The following is a 16531-nucleotide window of genomic DNA, read 5'->3' as shown; positions in this document are numbered from 1 at the left end:
GAGCCACAGCAGTGAGCGCTCTGGACCTTTAACGACTAGGCCACCAGGGGACTCCTGGCTTAATATTCTAGAGTTCAGCTCTTTCTTCCATGTCTCTAAGACCATTAGTGGGTGAGGTGCAGAGAGAAAATGGCCATTAAATGGTTCTCTGTTTCAAAGGGGTGCTTTGGCTTGGAGCGCTTGTGAGGAGAGCTTCATTCGTCCACTTGGGAGATGAAGGAATGTGAGCAGCTGCAAGGAGAGTGTCTCCGGGGGCCACTGTCTTGGGAGGGTGACAGGGGGCCTCCCTTGGAGCTCCTCACGGGGATGTGGCGCTGATGGTCAGGTGTGTGTGCCGGTCCAGTGTCTGCCACTCTAGTAGGGAGTGGGCTGGAGGGAAGGCAGAGCTCCCCACCAGAGCCTCTGGCCCCTGAGGGCCCTGTGGGGACTCATTTCTGCCTGATTTCGAGTTGCTAACCCAGCCGTCATCTCTCTCTCCAACCCCATCACTTTTTAGGGGAGGAAGCTGATCTAAGGAGATGAGGCGACAAGGTCTTGCAACTGGATTAAAATCCAGGTCTCCTGGCCCACAGACCAAGGGCTGTTCTTCAGAAGCAAACCCATACCACTCTGCCTCCCCGGGCTCAAAGAGGTGTCAGCTCATGGGCCCTTAGGTTTTAACATCAACCCCCCCAATTCTGGTATAGAAGCTAAAAAGAGGGGTGAGCTGAAAAGAAAATAGTCATGGCCCCCTAGTGGGACCTGAAACAGTGGTTCCTGAGGCAAATGACCGAAGACAACTTTAGGGGGAGACATCCTTGATTTGATGACTTTCTTGCTTGGTGATTTCAGCAAGACAAAGGGAGTAACCTGATGAGAAGGAGATCTTGAGTTCATATAAGGATTGCGTTGATTTTTTTTTTGTCGTTGTTGCTTTTTAGGGTCGCACTTGCAGCATACAGAAGTTCCCAGGTTAGGGGTTGAATTGGAACTGCAGCTGCCAGCCTGTGCCACAGCCACAGCAACACTGGATCTGAGCCACATCTGTGACCTACACCATAGCTCATAGCAATGCTGAATCCTTAACCCAGTGAGCGGGGCCAGGGATTGAACCTGCATCCTCATGGTTCCTAGTCGGGTTCGTCACCTCTGCGCTACAACGGCAACTCCAAGATTGTGTTGATTTTTAAATTTTTGTTTTGTTTTCCTCATAGCTTAAACGGTTCAAGGAGTAAGTATGTTCCCTGAGCTGAGAATTGACATCACAGCCAAGAGATTTTTAACCTTTGGCCTCAGATCCCTTTGAGAGTCAGATGAAAGATTTGGATCTTTTAGGATCAACACAGGGACCACCCTTCTGCATATCATGTCAGGGGATCCATGGTTCTTCCAAGGTCCGTCGAGCAGCTTCTGGTTATTCTTCATGAAATAATATATTTTCATATCTAAATCCATTAAAAAAAACCACCTCTCTTTCTTGCCTTCTCCTGTTCGATGCTTCTTGTTTGCTTTCCTTTTGGTCGTTCTTTTTCTGGCACGTAAGTTAAGCAGTGAGCTATTTATTTTGAAAAATGGCCCATCCGTTTTCAGCATGAATGTCCATCTCCCTTGCCAAGATCTTCTTTTCGGGGAGTGGGCGGATGAGTAGGTAGCTGAGAGATGGCTTATATCAGCGGTGCTCAGACTCCTTTTTACACTTAAAAAGAGTCACCGATGCCAAAGGGCTTCTGTTCATGTGTGTTATGGCTGTAAATATTTATCACGTTAGAAGTTGAAACAGAAATATAAAAAAAATACTTGTTAATTCATCTTAAAAGTAGCAGGAGGAGTTCCCACTTTGGCACAATGGGTTCATGATCTGGCTTGTCTCTGTGGTATTACTGGTTCCATCCCTGGCCCAGTGCAGTGTGGGTTAAGGCTCTGTTGTAGCTTTGGCTTGGATTTGATCCCTGGCCCAGGAATTTCCATATACTGCAAGTGCACCAAAAAAGGTGGAAAAAATAGAAGCAATAAACCCATTACATGTTCACCTAAATAACTTTATTTTTAAAATCCTTAGGAGTTCCCTGGTGGCTCAGTGGGCTAAGGACCTGGCATTGTCACTGCCGTGGCTCTGGTTGCTGCTGTGGTGCAGGTTTGATCCCTGCCCCGGGAACTTCTACATGCTGTGGGTGTGGCAAAAAAAAAAAAAAAAAACCCACTTCATTTTCCAATATTTAAAAAAAAAAAAAGAGTGAGAAGAAGGATATTGTTTTGTGTTTTTGCAAATCTCTACAATTTCTGGCTTAACAGAAGATGCTAGATTTTCATATCTGCTTCTGCGTTCAGTCTTGCAATAGGCTGTTTTGGTTAGACTATATGAAGAAAACCTAGCTTCAGACAGGTAGCTGGAAAAGGGCTTTAGGGGCCCCCTGAAATGATTTCAGGAGCCCTGGTCCACACTTGGAGAGCTGCTTATTGAGGCTGTCATGGGTTGGGGAAAATCACAGTCTTAGTTCATCTCTTGAGTTGAGGAGAATCTGTGTGTCCCTCAACATAAATTGTGTCCCCTAATAATGTGTGACCCCTGGTTTCCTGGCATGACTGAGGAGGATAAAGGGCTGGGATCAGGGGCCTGGAGTCCTCCCAGCCAGCCTGCCGTGTAGCCCCAGAGCATCCCCACAGGGCCCAGGGCAGAATGTAGGAAAAGACACCCCCCCACCCCCCCGTCCCGGGCTTTTCAGTATGCCACTGGGGCCCAGTTTGCTTTGAACTTCCCCTTGACGGAATATCTAGTTCAGGTCATAAAACAGCCCAATATGTCTTTCTCACTTTCTCTCCTTTTAAAAAGATGAAAGAAAAACCCATGTAAATGAACTTGGGTTGTCTCCATAAAAGACATCATAAACCTGGATGGCGGGAGGATTGCAAAAGCAAGCTGTACAGTTAAGATTCATTCGTGACTTCAGCTGGAGTTGAGCCTGAACTGAGCCTGGAAATGACTAGACCTTTAAATCAAACTGAAATGGATTCCATGAGAGACAGTGTTCTTGTTTTGAGAGGAGGGTGCAAAACGAACAGCAGTTAAGTTGTTCAGCAGTGTTTTTGTTTGAAGTGCCTACGCCATGCCAGGCACTATTCCTGGTGCTTGGGATGCGTCAAAAAAAGATCCCTGAGCTCCTGGAGCCAGTTGGGGTGACAGTGGGGTGTGTCTGCAGAAAACAATTAACCTAACGTGTACATGACATGCTGTGGGCAAAAGAGAGCAAGGTGAGAAAGATCTGGTGGCCGGGGGAGAAGGGGTGGCGGTTCTGGATCAGGGGTCAGGACTGCCCCCTGGAGAAGTCAGACCTGGGTAGGGATATGACGGGGAGATGGGGGTTGGGCATTGATTTGGAGGGTGGGCTCCTGCACGTTTGCAAAGAGCAAAGAAGGAGGAGGGACTGGAGCAGAGCTGGGGTGGGGAAAGGGGATGCTGCAGAGAAGTTGCCTAGGGAATGGAGGAGGGAAGGAGAAGGCTTTTCTACCTGCGGAAACGAGGGACTTGAACTGAGCCTTGAAGGCTAAGTATTCCTGGAACAAGAAGGATGGGTGCTCGCGCTGGCATGCGTTCTTCCCTTTCCCTGGTGGCCACGTGCATCCAAAGATGCAGGGCTAAGGCTGGACGTTGGTAGAGGCCCTTGATTGATAGTCTCAGGAGCCTATCTCCTTGCTCCTGGGAGACTTAACGCAGCGGTGGAGGGCCGGATGGATGGATGGAAGGCAGGCAATTAGAAGAGAGAGTTTGTGGCTAAACCAGGGATGTGGCACTAGGAAAAGAAGTAGAAGGACTGGGGATATGATATATCCTGAGAGGGTGGGGTGGGGAGGGGAAGGGTGACGGCAAGATTTGAGGCACACACAGAGAAAAACAGATGCCGGGGTTTCCTGGTGGTCCAGGGGCGCTTTCACGGCTGCAGCCGCGGTTCAATCCCTGGGCTGGGAACTGAGATCCCATGTCAAGCCGCTGCACGCCTCAGCCAAAAGAAGGGGAGGAAAAAAACACACAGATGAAAGGAAAGAAGATGATTCATTCATAGACACAGAGCTCCCTCCAGTCTGGAGTCACCTGAAGCAACCAACATTTCAAGCACTTGCCAACTTTCTTCTGCGTCCCTTTTTAGGCAGCAGTAAGAATTTCAGTTCCCTGGTTGTAGTTGAGAGAAATTTTGAGTCACTCCCGTTGGCAATCATTAGAGAGGATGGGACTGGGTGTTGGAAACTTAAAAGGGCATGGAGATTTTGCCTTGGGAAAGGAGGAAAAGAGAAATCGAGCCGGTCTTTAGAAATGCCTCAAAGGGAGCTGGGCATGTACAAAGGATCTAATAGTGGGAGGCCCAGGAAGTCAGATTTACAAGCTTTCGAATCAAAAATTCAAAAAGGCACCGGACATTTGTGTAGAGGGCCGGGGGGAGGGGGGAACCTTACAGTGATGCAAAACCAATACTGCAATATTTCTATAAATCAAGAATGGCAATTATGGAGTCCCCACTGTGGCGCCGTGGGTTAAGAATCTGACAATTGCCAAGTTAAGAATCCTGCAGTGGCTCTGGTTGCTGCGGAGGCTCGGGTTCGATACCTGGCCGGGCACAGTGGGTGAAAGAATCCTGCAATTGCTACAGCTACAGTTCAGAGTCAGTCCCTGGCCCGGGAACGTACATATGCCATGGGTGTGGCCATTAAAAAAAAGAAAGAATGGCAATTATTAGGAACAGTGTCTAGCAGTTACTCACCACATAGAAACCATCATTTTCTTAGTTTATTGTGCAGTTTTGTGAATATGAAAGTAATTCAGAGGGACTGCGTTGGCTGACGCCAGCCATGGTCTGCTTCTTCGTTTTTCCCATGAGACTTTGTTTTTCCCCAAGTTCCTCAGCAGGGCCCTCCTTTCCATGTTGGTGCAAAACAGTAGTAAGTGTGGACCCTGTGGTCACACAGTGTCCTCTCCTTGGGCTGAGGATGGACTTAATTATAGTTAACATGCTTGTTTAGGGCATGGTTCTAGAAACTTGTGTTAAGTCAATTTCACTTCTTGCAGGATGTCTTACAGAGTAGATATTCTTGCTGACCCATTACATAGGTCAGGCAACTGAGGCACAGATCGGTTCGAAGTAACTCACCTAGAAATAATATTTGCTGTACTGAGATTACCAAGGGCGGGTATACTTAGAGTATGTTGAGTACACCAAGGAGAGAACATTAAAACCAGAGATGGTGTTCCTGGGTATGTGTTGGGGGATGGGGGTACTTAGATTTGGGGAATAAGAAGATGATCAACCATAGGGGGACTATTTTAAAATTTAATAAGGCAGAATTGTTCTAAGCCAAGGCTTCTGCAGGTCAGAATCTCCTCCCTGCACCTGAAATTCAGTGATCTTTCCTCTGCTGTGTTTACCTTCCCTCTACAGGTGTATGAAAACCAAGCTGGGTTCATCAGGGACATTAAATAAAGGGACCAACATCACCATTTATAATTGCATTTGACTTAAAAGTACAAGTGGCCCATTGATCCTTCTAGGCCCTGATTTGTCCCAGCAACCTTGAACTTGGTGGCTAATTGCCTTTTCAGAATTGTGTTCACACATCCTTAGCACAGCCAACCTCTCCCTTAGAATATTTGAGTCCCCTGTGGAAACAACTCGAACCATGCCACAATGTGTCATTAGCCCACATTCATACTGGGTGACCCTCCAGTTTTCAAGGCAGTGAAAGCAGGCTTTGGATTTGCTTCTTGCTTCCTCCACTTTAGGACCAAAGTGCATTTCAGCATTTGTTGCCCAGCTAAAATGACTGCGAAAACTCTTGCCTAGCAGCTGTTGGATGTTTGGGGCCACAGCTGGCCACTTGTACATCCAATAGCAAAGTGCCTATGTTCCCGCTGGGAAACTGCCAGTGGAATGGAAACTGGTGAGTGCTCTAAAAATCTAGCTTGGGGGGATTTGTCCAAGACGAGCAGCATTTAAGAGCCTCTGTATTCCATGCATGTTGTTTATAATCAGAAGCCTCTCAATGGAGCAGTTCTAACGTGGAGAGTTTGTTTTTGAGCCGTTTTCAGGAAATCACTGATCAGATCATGCACCATGTTGGGAGTTACTTCTCTGACTAGCTAGAATCTTATCCTTTCCCTTGATCTCCTCTGACTTTTGGGTTAAATTTCAGTATTTGGTTAAATATGCTAGGACCCATCATATGCTTAGATGTCTAACTAGTTCGGAAGGAACATACTTTGCCTTCGCCATAAAGGCTGCTGGGCTCCCGTGGGACTCTTCCTTGGGTTTGATGGTCTGGACTTCTTGCTGCTGGAAGAGTGGGGAGGTTCACAGGCAGGGACTTTAGAATATGAGGAGAATCAGGTTTCTCAGGTGTGAAGTATCCTCAAGATGGACGTGGGTAGGAGGAGGAGCCCTTCGGAAAGATGCACCAGGAATGTTTGCATCGCAGTGATGCTGTCTTTCTTCTGAGCTGTCACAAACCACAGGATAGTGGTATGCTTCCTGGCATTTGGAAGGATGGATGGGCATTGGGTTTGCAGACTCAGAGTGGTTTTTCTAGAGCCTCCACGTCAGTGTCTCTGGCTTTGGTTTGTCCTAGAGATTCTGAGACCTCTAAACATGTAATTCTCGTGTGGCCCTTGGACATCTGGATAAAACAGCTCTGCAATAGATGGCTTTTTCCCACACTGACGTTGGAGAAGGCTGGTGTAGGGGACGTGGAGTCCCGCTGACTCTTCAAGTGTTGAGTAATGCCTCTGGCTCAGTGGACAATCATTTCCCATGAGGCTAGAGCAAGGACTTCTGGGTATTTGGGACATCCCAAGCTTCATGACCAAATAGAGGCTGGGTCTGGGCAGTCAGCCTCTGTCTCCCGACAGGCTGGGTCACATATCAGTTGAGGGGGATGTGTACCACTGAGCCTGCTTAACCACTTGTGGAGACAAGGTGGAGCCGATGGTGGCTCATAGATGGGGAGCATTCCTCAGCAGTTACGCTCCCAAAGTGTGCCATCTCAGCTGGGGCAAGGCCGCCTCTTACCTGGAGGGATCACCTCTTTGCTCAGTTTAGGGGCTGTCCGAGAGTTGAGCACACACAGCCTGGGCCATTACAAGGTGGTAGCATCAGTTGGCATGAGCACATGATCAAGTCTGACAAAGAGGTGAGTGTCTATGGCAGCCTTAACTCTTAGTTTCAGTAGTCTCATCAGGGCATTCTGTAAAGGGGTTCATGGTTTGTGGGGACGCAGTAGACTGTGAAGAGGTGTGCCTCTCTGGTCTTTGCCTGTCTTTCCCTCGTCTTCTTTCATCTCCTCCTTCCCCTTTCTGTCCCTTTTGGGTTTGAGCCCTTTGCCAGGAAAGTCAAGGCCATGGATGAACAGTCACTCTGTTTGTTGGGTAAACCTACCAGAGGCATGGCTGGTAAACAAAGGGGAAGGCATGGAGCTGACTGTTGAGATGGGATCCGATCAAGTGCTGCCTGCAGCTGAGCCATGAGGCCGTTTTGTGAGAGTGGACAAGGTAGATGGAACTTCCAACCTCCAATATGGCGCCCACAAGGCTTGTGACTTTCTGAGCCTCAGCATCCTTTCTGTCGTAGCACTCTGGGGATTGCAGGATGCCTGGAGTCAATGCTCTCCTTCTTGGTTCTGAAGTCTTTCTCTTCTGAATGAGGGAGGTTACCTTTGTAGCCTGTTTCCCTGTCTTAGAGAGAAGCAGCTCATCTTTTTTCATTTTTGAGGCGAGTTTATAGCTGATTTTGTCACTTCTTCCAGAGGAGGGCTGAGATGTGCCAATGAACCCCAGAGTTGGGGAAAGGCACGCTGACTCCTCATCTCCCACCCTCCATGGTTATCTTGAATAATTAGTGATAGCCAATCACTGATTGTCTTTTATCAAAAGAGAATGGTTAATGTCCTTGCCGAGGAGAAATGCGAGTTGATAATGTGGGTTGATAATCTCCAGTTCACACAGAGGGTTTTTGCCTCTTGGATCTGGGTCCTTGATGACTTTTTATGGCAGGAAATAGGCAGAACAGCAGATAGCAAAGTAATGGGACCGATCATCATGGGGTCAGCATCAGAGCCACATCCAAGGTTTCTTTCACCCTCTAAAGTCCCTCTAAGTCCCGGAGACCTAAACGTCATTGGAAAGGAGTTGGTCCTTAGAGACTTGCTTAACCATTTCCTGCTACCATCTCCCTTATTACCTCTTCCTTCTTCTTTCTTCTGTTTTCTTTTTTAAAAAGCAGCTTGTAATTTTAGAACCGCTTTAGAATGACATAAACGTTGCAGAGAGAGTAGAGAGGGTTCCTGTATATCCCGCGCCCAGTTAACCTTGAGTGCCTGGCTGAGGTGGTATTTGCCAGGTTTGTCCACTGTCCGGTTACTGTTTTTCTGCCCTTTGCACACTGTGCTCCTTGTTGTGGGTTTTTTTGAAGGTGTACAATGTGGTGATTTAATATATGTCTGTATTGTGAAATGATTACCCCAATCGAGTTAAGTAACGCATCTGTGGCTCACGTAATTACCCTTTTCCTTCCTTCTTGCTTTTTTTCATTCTTTCTTTTTCTCTCTCTCTGTTCTTTCTTCCTTCTTTTCTTTTTCTTTCTTTCTTTCTTTCTCTTTCTTTCCTTCCTCTTTTTTTCTCTCTCTTTTCTTTCTTTTCTTTTCTTCTCTTTCTTTCTTTCTTTCTCTTTTTCCTTCCTTCCTTCCTTCTCCCTCCCTTTCTTTATCTTTTTTTCCCTTTCTCTTTTTTCCTTCTTTTTCCTACCTTCCTCCCTCCCTCCATCCCTTCCATCCCTCCCCAGTTGCAATCTACTCTCCTAGCAAATTTCAGGTACGTAGTTCAGTATAATTACTAGACCCGTCATGCTGTATATTGAATCCCCAGGACGTATTCACCTTAGAACGGAGGGTTTGTACGTTTTGACCGATGTCTCCCTGTTTCCCCCGTCCCTCGCGTCTGGCAAACAGCCTTCTACTCTTTGGTTCTGTGAATTTAAACACTTTGACGTTCCACGGAGAAGTGAATCACACAGTGTTTGTCTTTCTGTCTCCTTTGCTGGTTTTCATATCTGGCTCTGCCCGTCTTAGGATCTGTTCATGATGAAAGTGAACTCTGAGGGCCCCAGCTTGGAACTGACGAAGGGAGATGGGCAGCGATGAGGGCACAACACCTGTGTGGGCCCCGCACAGGGCCGTGGGAGTCTGTGGCTTAGTTCATGCTGCCCCATCGCATCCCAGCAAAGACTTGAGCGCACAGCAGTCGTGTATGTGGCGATCGGAATATCCTGTTAGTTTTTACGTTTTCAAATCATCATTAACTCTTTATGAGGCTAAAGGCTCAAAAAGTGGTTAAGCTCCCAAACCCCATAATACTTTGCGACTTCGTCCCTATGTCAGACTCACGTTCCCATTCTTTCCCCCTGAGAAAAACCAGTCGAATATCTTATCCCCCTACCCCGACTGTTGAGCTGTCAGGTCCAGGGGTGCTGTCATTACGTTCCCATATCATGACCATTATTTAATTATTGTTTATGGAAATGCCTTTAGCACCTCCGAGCAATTAAGATTCTGATTGAAGAGCAGGCCTTTCTGTGTCCTGGAAATGTTCAGCACCAGAACATTTGCGCAGCGCTTTGGACATTCCAAATGTTTTTAAACTGGGAATTGACACCCCCTCCCCATCCCCAGCACCTTGGCAGTTGCCCCAAGCTGTCCTTGGCCCCGGGGGCAGTGAGTAGCTTGCTTTGGGCTCCTAGCATCCCGGCTTTGAAAGGACAAGGTAATTGGAGAGCCTGCCTCGGAGCTGTGGGCCCCACAGACTTATTTAGCTCCATGTGGAGCAAGAGGCTGCTTGTTTTCAAGAAGTGAAGCTGATTGGAGCATGAGAACTCTGCCCTGCTCCTGGGCTGTGGGTCCTTGCTGGGTGAGTGGGTGAGGTGCTGTACTAGCTATCTTGTTAGTCACCAGGTCATAAAATAAGCTCCTCTAACTGGGACCTTTATTTAAAAAAAAAAAAAGGATCAGCTGTAAAGACCTCGTTATCCATTGAAACATCAGAACCCCCTGCCTCCGGAACAACTAACTAATCAGCCTGCAGACTCTCCCGGAGCTCCAGGCAGACTGATGAGGGTGAGGGCACCGAGCTTGCTCTGCAGGGTGGTGGGAGAATCTCAGAGCTGATGTGCCAATTACTTAATTATCTAAGTCAGATAATGATAAGGTCTTTGAAACATGCCTTGCTTTTTTTTTTTTTTTTTTCCTTTTTAAAAATGTTTCTTGAACATTCCAAATCGTTTGCATTCATGCTGGGTCGGCTTAATGGTTTTCTGGAGCTGCTCTGCAGGCAAGTTGGGTTTGTTCGGGTCAGGGGGCTGAGGAGTAATTGGTCCAGGAGGGGTCGGGAGCAGTGATGCTCTGTGGGTCGCCTGCAGCCACACACCCCTGGCTGGCTGGACAGGAGCGCCTGGCTAACTTCCCTACGTGATGCACGTCTTTCTTTTTTCCCCCTGTCTGCTCTCAAGGATGTTAACGTGGGCGAGGGTAGCGAGTTTGCCGACAGTGGGATCGAAGGGGCCACCACTGACACGGACCTCCTGTCCAGGCGATCCAATGCCACCACCTCCAGCTACTCGCCCCCCACCGGCCGCGCTTTTGTTGGCAGTGACAGCGGCAGCAGCTCCACCGGGGATGCGACCCGCCAGGGGGTGTATGAGAACTTCCGCCGGGAGCTGGAGATGAGCACCACCAACAGCGAGAGCTTGGAGGAGGCCGGCTCTGCGCACAGCGACGAGCAGAGCAGCGGGACCCTGAGCTCCCCTGGCCAGTCTGACATCCTGCTCACGGCCACCCAGGGCACTGTGCGCAAGGCCGGTGCCCTGGCTGTCAAGAACTTCCTGGTGCACAAGAAGAACAAGAAGGTGGAGTCGGCCACCCGGAGGAAGTGGAAGCACTACTGGGTGTCCTTGAAAGGTAAGAAAGCGAGCATCCTTCTTGGCAGTGCTGATGACGCCCGCTCCTTTGTGGTGCACCTGTGCAGGTGTTCTTTAATTACCTGGAATTCCTGTTTCATGCTAATTTCAAAAAAAAAGTGTTTTTTTACCGTGGTGAGAATACTTATCATGAGGAGTTCCCTCTGCGGAGCAACAGGATCTGCCGTGTCTCTGGAACACTGGGATGCAAGTTCGATCCCTGGCCCAGCACAGTGGGTTAAAGGATCTGGCATTGCAGCAGGGGTGGTGTAGGTTGCAGCTGCAGCTCAGATCTGACCCTTGGCCAGGGTGGCCAAAAAAGGCAAAACAAAGCAACGACAAAAAATGTAGTTCCCATGGTGGCTCAATGGAAACGAATCTGCCTAGCATGCATGAGGATGCAGGTTCGATTCCTGGCCTCACTTAGGGGGTTAAGGATCCTGCGTTGCCGTGAACTGTGGTATAGGTCGCAGACTGAGTTGTGGCTGTGGCGTAGGCTGTCAACTGTAGCTCCAATTGGACCCCTACCCTGGGAACAGCAACAAAGAAAACAAACAAAAAGAACAACTTACGGTGAGATCTACCCTCTTACCACATTTTTAAGGTGTTCATGAGAGTACACGGTGGAAGGGCACATCTCTAGATGGTAATTATCTTACTTAACTGAGCCCTTATATCCCGTGATTAGTCAGTCCCCGTTTCCCTTTCCTACCAATGTTGTTTTATTTTCTTTACTTTTTCACAGTTAAGCTATTGGAGCCTCTTGTGTCTTGTTTTCTCATATGTACAGCTGGTTCTGATGACAGTTTCAAAACTTGAGTTCCAAAAAAAAATTTTTTTTGGAATCATTCAAACAAATGTGCCTCCCGAACCGACTTGTTTTGGGAGGGGAAATCACTAGTTTGAATCCTATGAAATTGCCACTTGGGGTGTAAAAAAAAAAAAAAAAAATGGCAAGACTATTGCTAATTTCATAGGGTTCAGTCCACTGCTTAATGAAATTGCCTGCACCATCATATGTTTCTGAAAAAGTTACTGCTTTACAGTCACCCTTTAAAATATTTGTGTGTGTGTGTGTAGCTATATACAAGCATGTGTGTATCCCTACCTTTTCATTAGTAAGCATAATACTTTTCTGTGTTGTTCTTTATTCCTGTTGTGCGTACATTTCAGAAGTATGTATGTGTGTTTTTGCACATGTATGGGTGTGTCTTGGTAGCATGAAAATTGTAACACATTTGTCAGCTGTCTTAAAGAGAACACCACTTCTCAAGCCTACTTGGAATCTTGGACATAAGCTGGATTTGAAGCAGGGTTAGTATATGGTGAGAAAGGTTTGATAGGTTAATAGGCACAAAGTTCAGGTCCAGGAGGAAGCACCCTGGGCTTACCTGGTGTGATGCCCCCATGACACCATCTGATACTGGTCTTTCACCAGCCAGGGCTGGTGTGGAACATCTGAATCTGGAGGCACAGAAAAGCCTTGAGCAGTGATGTGCAGGCCAACCCCCGAGAGACAGGCAGGGCTTAAGTGGACTGTTGCTTCAATACCTGGCTGAGCAGGAAGGGAGCATGTTAATTACACTTTGGTCTCACTGCGTGTCCCAGAGACCCCCAGTGACAATGCCTCGGACAAGAGAGAACTTTATTTCCCTCCCACCTAGCAGAGGTGGACCATCTAAGGGTGCCGGGGTGACTCCTATGAAGTCATCCAGAAGCCGAGGGGCCCTTTGTCTTGTTGCTAAAGTGTCCCTAGAGCATTACATTAGTCTGTGTGAACAAGGCAGCTCCCTGGCGGGTCCTCATTCCAGTGGAAAAATGGGGAAGCGGAGGGCGTATCCCTCTACACGGAGCGTACTGCCTGGAAGTTGCCTGTATCTCTTCTGCTTCCGTCCCATTGGCCAGAGATGACCTAGCTGCAAGGGAGGCAGGAAGGGAACCAGCTGAGCACTGGGGTTTCTATTACTGCAGAAGAAAGTGGGGGGTGTACGTATTAGGGAGCAACCAACAGTCCCATAGAGGACTCTGTTCCCGTGTTAGCTAGTGCAGGGCAGCTTCCCTACTGCCAGTGGCCTGTGTGTCTAAAGTTGCTGCATTTTTAGGGTGGGATGCTATCTTTCTCTTCACGTCCAATTTTTTTTTTATCTTTAGGGCCACACCTGCGGCACATGGAAGTTTCCAGGCTAGGGGTAAAATCAGAGCTGTGTGGGATCCAAGTCGTGTCTGTGACCTACAGTGCAGCTCATGGCAACACTGGATCCTTAACCCAGTGAGCAGAGCCAGGGGTTGAACCTGTGTCCTTATGGATACTAGTCCAGTTTGTTACTACTGAGCCACAGTGGAAACTCCACATCCAGTTTTTTTTTTTTTTTTGCCTTTTTGTCTTTTTGCTATTTCTTGGGCCGCTCCTGCGGCATATGGAGGTTCCCAGGCTAGGGGTCGAATGGGAGCTGTAGCCACCGGCCTACGCCAGAGCCACAGCAACGCTGGATCCGAGCCGTGTCTGCAACCTACACCACAGCTCACGGCAACACCAGATCGTTAACCCACTGAGCAAGGGCAGGGATCGAACCTGCAACCTCATGGTTCCTAGTCGGATTCGTTAACCACTGCGCCACGACAGGAACTCCCATATCCAGTTTTTAAGACTTGCTGGGTTATTGCATCTTGTTGCTCCACTTTTAAGGATGTCTTAGGAAGAATTGGCTTCGTACTCATGTTCTTTTCTCATTCTGAAAGTCTGCCTCCGTGGTTTCAAAGTTTGAACAGATTCGGAATTCTGGCAACCATAGTATCTTCTGTGGAAAACCGCAGGAAGTCTTGATATTACACTTTAAATTTTACTTTCTTTGCTTGATCAAATACCTTGTTATAGCCTATATCAAGTGTATAGTCAGTTGTGAGCACAGATGTGAAATAGGAACCTTAAATTTGAGCAAATTCTTTCAGTTCACCCACACACGCAGCACGCTTGCCTTTTTGTTTTCCAATGTGAGTTGGGAAAAGGCTATTTGGTGTCATGGTTCTGCTTGTGAAGCAGGTGTTCATCCCGAGGGAGCATTTTGGGGAACTGCTACTGTTTTTTTCTCCTGCTTTGGCTTAATTTGGAGGCCCTAGAGGGGATGTCTGTGGGGCCTGGGGTCATGCCTGCTGCTCTGCTGTCGGGGGTGGGATGAGGTAGGATCAAGGGTAAGCTCCTCCTTCCACCTCTTGCTCCACCCCCCAGTATCTACACCCGTGGACACTGTAGCCTCTGTTCCCTTTAGCAGCCCATCCTATCCTTCATCCTATCCGTTAGAGCTGAGTTTTGTTTTGTTTCTTTTCTTTTTTCTCTTTAGGGCTGCACCCGTGGCATATAGAAGTTCCCAGGCTAGGGGTTGAATCAGAGCTACAGCTGCCAGCCTACGCCACGGCCATAGCAACGCTGGATCGGAGCCGCATCTGTGACCTACACCATAGCTCACAGTAACACCAGATCCTTATCCCACTGAGCGAGGCCAGGGATCGAACCTGCAACCTCATAGTTCCTAGTCGGATTCGTTTCTGCTGCACCACCGCAGGAACTCCTAGAGCTGAGGTTTGAGCCACCCGATCAGAAGACCACCTGCATCACAGTCACTTGAGGCACTTCCTCCGTTTTCTCTAGACCTGCCGATTCTCAGAGAGGCGGAGCCCTGTAGTAGATCCTGTATTAGGGCTGCTCTGATAAAGTACCACGGTCTGGGGGCTTAAACAAAAGGACTTTATTTTCTCCCAGGCTTGGAACCTAGAAGTCTGAGGTCAAGGTGTCGGCAGGGTGGATGTTTTCCGAGGTTTCACCCTTGGACTTGTAGAGGGCCGTCTTCTTCTGGTATGTTCGTGCGGGTCTCCCTCTGCACCTGTCTAGTCCAACCCCCCCCTTTTTTTGTCTTTTTGCCATTCTTGGGCCGCTCCCGCATCATATGGAGGTTCCAGGCTAGGGGTCAAATCGGAGCTGTAGCCGCCAACCTATGCCAGAGCCACAGCAACGCTGGATCCGTGCCGCGTCAGCGACCTGCACCACAGCTCACAGCAAAGCCAGATCCTTAACCCACTGAGCGAGGCCAGGGATCGAACCTGCAACCTCATGGTTCCTAGTTGGATTTGTTAACCACTGAGCCACGACGGGAACTCCCCAATCCCCTTCTTTTGAGGATAGCAGTCACATTGGGTGGGAGTTCACTTACATAACCTCTTTTTCCTTTAATTGCCTCTGTAAAGAGCTTATCTCCAAAACCAGCAATATTTGGACGCCCCGGACTAGGATTTCAGCCTGGGAACTTGGGAGGATATAATTCCGCCCATGACAGCCCCTGAATTTGTGGTTTAAACAAGCTTCCCGGGTGATCCTTACACTGAATTTGAGAGTAACACTGTTAGTGGCATAGAATAAAAATAATTAGGTGATTTTTTTTTTTTTTAACTTAGGACGTGGAAGTGGGAGCTGTTCCTGAGAATAAATGATCAAGGGAGCAGGATGTGGGTGCCCAGGGGTACGTCCCACGTACCCATTAGAGCAGGGAGCCTTCACTTTCTTGGTGACCCAGATCTGAGTGACACTATCTGTCGGGATCCAGGCCCGGAACCTGGAGCCACTGAGTCCTTTGCGTCTCACTCCCATTTGACAGGTCCCATTATATGTTGACAAACTCAAGGCTTGTCCTGCCGCTCAAAGGCGGAGCTGGCTGCCAACTCGGGCTTGGATATGGAGAACTAAACAGCAGAGTGCCTGGGAGCTATGGGCTAGAGAATTCTCCAAAGATTCTTTCGCCTTTGACAGAATAATTAATTTTTTTAAAAAAGATTTTATGGAATTAGTCCCTGGAGTGTCTCCATCAACAACCAAAAAGCATACAGATTATGTTCAAGTCCTGATGAAGGAAAAGGGACTGTTTTCAGGGAACACACGGTTCCTAGGTTTGCTGCTTCAGTGTTAGTCTTAAAATTGGAGCATGTAGGTTGTTGAATAAAAGCTGATTTTTTTTTTTAATTTAATTTTTTTTTTTTTTTTTTGGCCATGTCTACAACATGCAGAAGTAACTGGGCCAGGGATCAAACTTAAGCCACGGCAGGGACAGTGTCAGACACTTAACCTGCTGAGCCAGCAGGGAACTCCAGGAAAAGCTGATTTTTAACTACCCACTGTTGTGGGCGACTGTAACCAAAGTTGAGAAATTATAAAAACAGCAATTTGGGAAGACCATAAAATGTTCGATATGTGGATGCCTGTATCCATGATCCAAAAGCTTCATTGTTTTCAAACTATGGTAAAGCTGTGTTGCTCCTTTTCTGTTGAGAAACTATACAACATTAGTGTAATATTAGTCCTGAGCATTATTTGAAGCAGCGTTTCTCAGCAGTCAGATCATTGACATTTTCCAGATATATATATATATGTAATTTTTTTTTTCCGCCACACCTGTGGTGCATGTTATTTCCTGGGCCAGGAATCGACTTTGAGCCGCAGCTGCAACCTACCCCACTGGGGCAATGCTGAGTCTTTAACCCATTGCCCCACAGTGGGAACTCCCACTTTCTGGATAATTCTTTGC

General features: G+C 47.8%; 1 protein-coding gene across 1 annotated transcript in view; it reads left to right on the top strand.

The window, feature by feature from the left end:
- TIAM1 (TIAM Rac1 associated GEF 1) overlaps positions 1-16531 on the top strand; it is a 234298-nt gene that overhangs the window by 81067 nt on the left and 136700 nt on the right. Inside the window, exon 5 of the mRNA XM_047795360.1 lies at positions 10515-10962. Within this exon, the coding sequence (XP_047651316.1) occupies positions 10515-10962 (448 nt within the window). The remainder of the gene's footprint in view (positions 1-10514; positions 10963-16531) is intronic.

This window comes from Phacochoerus africanus, chromosome 1, assembly GCF_016906955.1.
Source record: "Phacochoerus africanus isolate WHEZ1 chromosome 1, ROS_Pafr_v1, whole genome shotgun sequence".
Lineage (NCBI taxonomy): Eukaryota > Metazoa > Chordata > Mammalia > Artiodactyla > Suidae > Phacochoerus > Phacochoerus africanus.
This window is presented reverse-complemented; position numbering and strand designations above follow the sequence as displayed.